Below are 6,128 nucleotides of genomic sequence, written 5' to 3' on the forward strand. Positions count from 1 at the left end.
AGGAAGTGAATTGGAAGTACGCAACTACCAAGCCAGCATCCTCGAAATTGAGAAGCGGCCTGTAGGTGAATGCTCGCATAGCATGGTTAAGGGTAGTACCCATAGAGTCCAGTAGAGGGTGGAGCCTGTGTGAAATATAACCATATTCCCCCCCGGGATAAACTAAGTATTCTGATTCTGAAATATAATGCAGCTCATTGCCCCAACCGTACAATTAACACAGATTTTGTAAAGCTATTAATTTTATTTTGGTTTATTTACAATAACTTTTTTTAGCTGGAGACATTAGTATGCATTTTGTTTAACAGCAGAAAGCAGCAGCAGCAGCAGCAGAGGTTATTGCACCAGCTGTTGACAGTTTTCTAAATTAAAGTCCTCCCTCCCTCCACCCTCCCTTGCCCTCCGCAGTGCGCAGCATGGTGATGGAGACGGAGCGTCTGGTGGAGTCCCGGCGGCTCCTGGAGGCCCACGCCCGGCTGATGGATCTGGAGCGCTGGCAGGACGACATCTTGTGGCAGCTCTATGGGGCTACTGGGCCGGCAGGAAGTGCCCTCAGCCCAGAGGAGCAGGAGCTGGTGGGCAGATACTTCTCTGGAGTCGGGCAGCTGGTGGACGCCCTGGGTACGAGAGCATATAAGCAGCATACAGAAAGTTTACGCAGTCATTTCAGTTTAATTAATTCTATGTATCATAAGCAAACATATATGGCATCTATATTTGTTGTAGTTTAGAGCCCCATATTTTTGTTTTGAATTAAACATTTATAAATAACTATAATCTCCTTATTCCAACAGGATTTCTTTTAGGTATTGAAGTATTGAAATGTAATACCGTAACATAAAACCTCCTTCTTCATTTGACTGATTGTGTTTGGACTATATTACATTTATTTGTATTAAGTAAGTGTGTCTTATTTTGCTAGATATATGAGGAAATGTATAAAATAAATTATAATTTCTTTAAGGTAAAGAAAGGTATTTTTGTTCACTTGGGGGCAGCAGAAAAAGAGCATGACACATCATGGACATACTGTATATTCCCCCTTAATGAGCAAGTAGTTTCAGAGAGATTGTTCTAGTTTACTAACATCACCGTTTATTTAAAGTCATGATTTTTCCCTTCACAAACTCCAGCTACAGTACTTGCCTACTTAGTGTTTTGTTGTTGCTAAAAGCCATCCTCATTTGCAGCAGTTTGGGGGCAGAAACACCAAAACAAAGAGTTAAAAGACGCTAAAAATCTATTCACAGCTGAGATGGACTGCACATTTTGGTTCCGCTTCTCTGTGGGTTTGTAACTACAAATGATACCCCATCTATCACAATACACATGGTTCATGTAAATCATGTATATATGGTGCAGCATTAAAACGTCTCAGGGAGGACAGTATTTGTCCTAAAATGTCCTGTATTAAAGATCATGACGTTCTGTTTGCATAAGTCAAATGAAAATTTAAAGTAGATTAAATGAATAATCTAACTGACAATGATACACTTAAAAAGTTGATGTGTTTAGCTTAGATATTGGATATTTGCATCATTAATGAAAAGGTATTAATAAAATCCAACATGTCCCCCCTGTGTGCAGGTAAGGAGCTTTGGGCGGTGGTGAGCAGCGCTCTGGCTCTGGCCCGACAGAACCCAACACCATTCGTATCAGCGGTGAGGATTGTGGAGCGGGAGGAGGCCCTGGACCGAGCTCTACTGGAGGAGAGGGGAGGGGCCAAAGGCCACTCCAGGCCCCTGCCCCCCGGAAGACCCCGCTGCTGGAGAACCAGCTTCTTCCAGGTCAGAATCCAACACAACACCTCACCTTTAATCATTACCTCTTTCACATTTCTGCTGTGTCTTACATTTCCCCCGTCAGGTGCTGGAGGAGGCGGTCTCTGCCAGGTTCCGCAGTGTCTCCTACCTGCACACGCGGGGCCCCGGGCTCGCAGGCCACCTGTCGGCTCTCCAACACGGCATCATGGCTGACCTGGCCACAGTGCGCCACCTGCTAGAGCACTGTGTCCCCCCACACTACCAGCTCACAGCAGCCTACCTGAGGGCCAGCCACCACTGCCTACATGCTCACCTGGCACAGGTCAGTCACACAGAAACAAAACAATAATACATTGTCTCTTCATTATCTAGAAAGGTTAAAGGGACTAATATTATCTGTCTGTGAGTTCATCGTGCATGTACATGTGTCTCTCTTTCCAAAACTAATCTTGCATTTTACATGAATCCACAATATGTTTAGTCAACATATAGGTTTGTTGAATCTTGTATACAGTGCCTTCATTGACTGCTGGCTTTCCCTTAGCCGGCCTGTAGGGGCCACAAGTGATCAAAGTAAAAGCAAAAGACATTTCTTTGCCACAGCTTGGCAAATTTCTCACTTACTCTGTTACCAACTTTATGACCCACTAAAATGTAACCATCTTGACTGTGAGGGAGCCAGAAGGGAACATTGAGTGAGATTCAACTCTTCCTTGTTTGTGAGGGGAGAGGGACACGCATCTACAGTTTTCTACTGAGTGACTTTTTCTAACATCGTTTTCTGCTATACATGATTATTTAAGGTTATAAATCTTAACTTTTCATATAATATAGTTAGAGGCATGAGACTTTATATTATATTTTCTTTATCAGCTAATTTCCCTTTGGCAATCACCAGCTGGAGTTTGTAGATGAATCATCATTTTTACAACTATTTCCAAACTAAGTGATACTTGTGGCCTAGGTTAGCAGCTGGGACCTGGAGAGTGGAGAAATCTTCGCCGTGCTAAACTGGGTGCTACACACCTACAACAGGTGAGAGGCAGGACCTGCACACAGTTTCATATTCTGTATTATACTCTTTGTTTTCTGTCTGATTGGGGTTCTTTTAGCTCTAAATCTATCCATATTTCCCCTAATTACCATTTAATAGAGCAGAAAAGAATCCAAATAATGTCATTCATCACTTTCATCAGTTGTGAATTGTAAATCCCAGCTTTCATAATATAGTTCAGGGGTACATTAGTCTAAATCAGTGATCTCCAATACACAAGCTGAACCCCGGAAGGTCTTGCAAAATGATAAACCAGAAAGAAAGAAAGACGGAAAACCAATTCTGTGTCACATAAATTATTTACTTTTTCACTTCTCTTGAATATTTGCTCTGTTCTTTGCACCTGTTCAGACTACTTTAAAACATCTACTGTATCTGAGCTGCTTCTAGGTTGACCACATATGTAACCGATGAGCAGTGAGAGTGTTTGGCTCTAAAGAGTCATGAAGATCTCCACCACATTGTGCTGCCCAAATAAAAAGTTGATTATCGCGCCATGATAACAATTTTTTATTCCACTTTCAGTAAACAAAATGTTTGTTTTTGGCTGCAAATGAACCTGTTGAATATTGTTTAAAATGAAATGCTCAGAGTCTGAAGGTCTTGATTTGGCAGCCCAGACATGATGGGTCAGCCGGAGCTGGAGGCTGAGATGGAGAAGGTGGAACTGGGACCCCTGATCTCCATCGAGGGACTGGAGCAGCTGCAGAACAAATACGTGCAGAGTGTTCGGGTGAGTCCACCATAAACACTTGTTTAAACCTGTAGCTTAAGTAAGTTCAGCACGCAGGTTTAGAGTTTTCAAGGTCCCCTATTAACTCTTTTTCAACAATATATTGCAGGTCTCAGATATATACAGAACATGTCTCTGAAGTGTTCGGCTGAAACACCAAACAGATCATTGTAGCATCCCATAAACCCCTCTGTTTCAGCCCTGTTCCAAAAGTGCTGATTCTGTGTCTGTAGCTTTGAATGCTAACTGCTGCTGGCCACGCCCCTCTGATTGGTTTTAAAAAAACACAATGGTGCTCTAGGAGGAGATTCAGGTGATATCTTGGTTGGTGATTGGCTAATGGTCGGCATCACAAAGTGGCCAAGATCTGATCAGCTCATTTTCAGACAGGTTTTTATATAGATGGATCGGGACAAAAAGAGAAACTGAGACTTAGAGAATCACTTTACACAGAGAGGACACATATTTATGTATCAAAGACATGAACAAGTGGATTTTGCATAGTAGGTGACTTTTAAAGACATTACACAGTAACACGACCACACATTTTATGCTGGTCATCCATCATCAACATTTAGTAAAAGGACATCAGTTATCTTTTCGAAAGGTACGTGCTGAGTACCTTGAGATAGAAAATAGGTAGTAACCACATACAGAAAGTAATGACGGAGAAATCCACGAGATCTGTGTAGTTATACAATGTGTGTGTCCATGCTGTTGTTCTTACAGAAGAGTGTGTCAGAGTGGATGCACAAAGCTCTGCATGTGGAGCTGCAGGACTGGCAGAGAGACCAGGAGCCGGACACAGACCATGAAGGCTTCTACCTCACCAGCCTGCCCACCATCATCACACAGGTACACAGGCCATACACAAACACTACACTAAAAACACATACCAGTTTGGTGCAGTGGCCCTGTAGATGTATCCAGTCATTTGTCATACAACATGTGTATTTGGTGCCGATTTGTTTGTTTTGTGTTTGGTAGATGCTGGAGGACAACGCCCGGGTGGCTCTGATGATCGGGAAGTCTCTCAGAGATCAGATGATTCAGATGGGCCTGTATGAGATGGAGAACCTCCTCAACAGGTGTGAAATATTTTATATAATGTGCCTAATTTGTATTCAGTATATCAAGCAGGCATGTGTTACACACTTTCATTCACCTCCATCCTAACAAATCAGGTTTCGAGAAGCTCTGGTGGAGTTTGGGAAGGAGCATCGCAGGGATCCAAGCAAAGACAAAAACAAGTTCTACCTCCACTACCTGCTGGCCTCCATCAGCAACTGCATCATCCTCAAGTGAGATTATAGATGATAGGTGCTACTCATGTTCTTCTACTCGAGACGTATTTAGCCACAACTTCTATAGTATGAGCTACAAACATCACATGCATTGTGAAGGAGTGGGAGCAGCATGCTACTATTTTTTACTCGACCTATTAAAAAGAGCTTTTCTTTTAATCAGCTAAAATTCATTTGCAGGTGTTCATACAAGTTATTGGGTAGTTGGTGAACACGTTCAACACCACAGCTCCAATGACTTGCCATTCCACATCAACACATTACGATAAGTGGCAAAAATATGTTCTCATATATTTTCTGAGACAAACATAACAAGAAAAGCAGCAATGGACAATGCTTATGCATACAAAAATAATAACAGTAGTAGGGGCGGGGGAGGGATTAAACTGTTAATTTATTTTATGCATGTATTGCTACAGTATATAACATGTTGTGTAACCATAGAAACACTTTCTTACAGCATGGTCTTACATCAGCGCATCTATTCCGAAATAAAAATGTAATTTCATCAGTATCTTTCCTTATGGATGCTCACAATATTAGCCTCAGTGGTCAATATTGATATCCAGAGTGAATATTATGGGTCCAATAATGTGTTTTTTATATTACAAAGTGATGATTAGATTGAGGAATGAGCTTATTGTAACCGTAACTTGTTTTCTCTCCTCTCAAGATATGACAGGGCCTGCCTCCTGCAGCTTCTTCAAAAACCTAAATTAAATGAAAATAAATAATGAATCCAGGCCTTAATAACACCCTGTCTGTCCCCTGTGTTCTCCACAGGAAGTCCACATTGAGCCTGCAGCATCAGCAGCAGTCGTCCCGGTCTGCAGGACAGTTCTCTCGGACCCCCCCCAACCCCCTGGCCGCTCTGGACCGGGCGGTGCGGCGGGCCTGTCGCCTGGTGATGGATCAGCTGCTGCTGGCTCTGCAGCCCCACCTCCCCGGCCTGATGACCCGACCCTGGCTGGTCCAGGGAGACCCCACCCTCAAACTCTGCAGCGTCCTGGAGCTTCACCTGGAGCTGTACGGCCATGTGCGGCCCCCCTGCAGAGAGGTCCCAGCTTTACTCACACTTGTATTTTAGCTATAAAGACAATCATCACTGGTACCGTAATTTTCGGACTATAAGGCGCACCTGAATATAAGCCGCAGCAGCGGCATACCACTCTCGGTTCCACTTTTACTTTTGCGCGCTACCTGTCTCACTCTTTTCCGGCCTCCAGCTTTTCCTGCTGGAACCCGCCGCTTAAAGGTGGGGGTCCGCGGACCGG

General features: G+C 43.4%; 1 protein-coding gene across 1 annotated transcript; it reads left to right on the plus strand.

Moving 5' to 3' along the window:
* Window positions 1-408: 408 nt before the first annotated feature.
* Window positions 409-5,988, plus strand: exoc3l1 (exocyst complex component 3-like 1; the record flags this gene model as incomplete). Its single annotated transcript, XM_010790466.1, has 9 exons — window positions 409-621; window positions 1,588-1,787; window positions 1,867-2,085; window positions 2,728-2,798; window positions 3,433-3,550; window positions 4,280-4,405; window positions 4,538-4,638; window positions 4,735-4,851; window positions 5,638-5,988. Coding segments are annotated over 9 exons (1,469 nt in total), but the record flags the coding sequence as incomplete, so codon positions are not given.
* Between the last annotated feature and the right edge of the window lie 140 nt (window positions 5,989-6,128).

The sequence above is a fragment of the Notothenia coriiceps genome, unplaced genomic scaffold (assembly GCF_000735185.1).
Source record: "Notothenia coriiceps isolate Sejong01 unplaced genomic scaffold, NC01 NC01_scaffold00034297, whole genome shotgun sequence".
NCBI classification, from domain to species: Eukaryota; Metazoa; Chordata; class Actinopteri; order Perciformes; family Nototheniidae; genus Notothenia; species Notothenia coriiceps.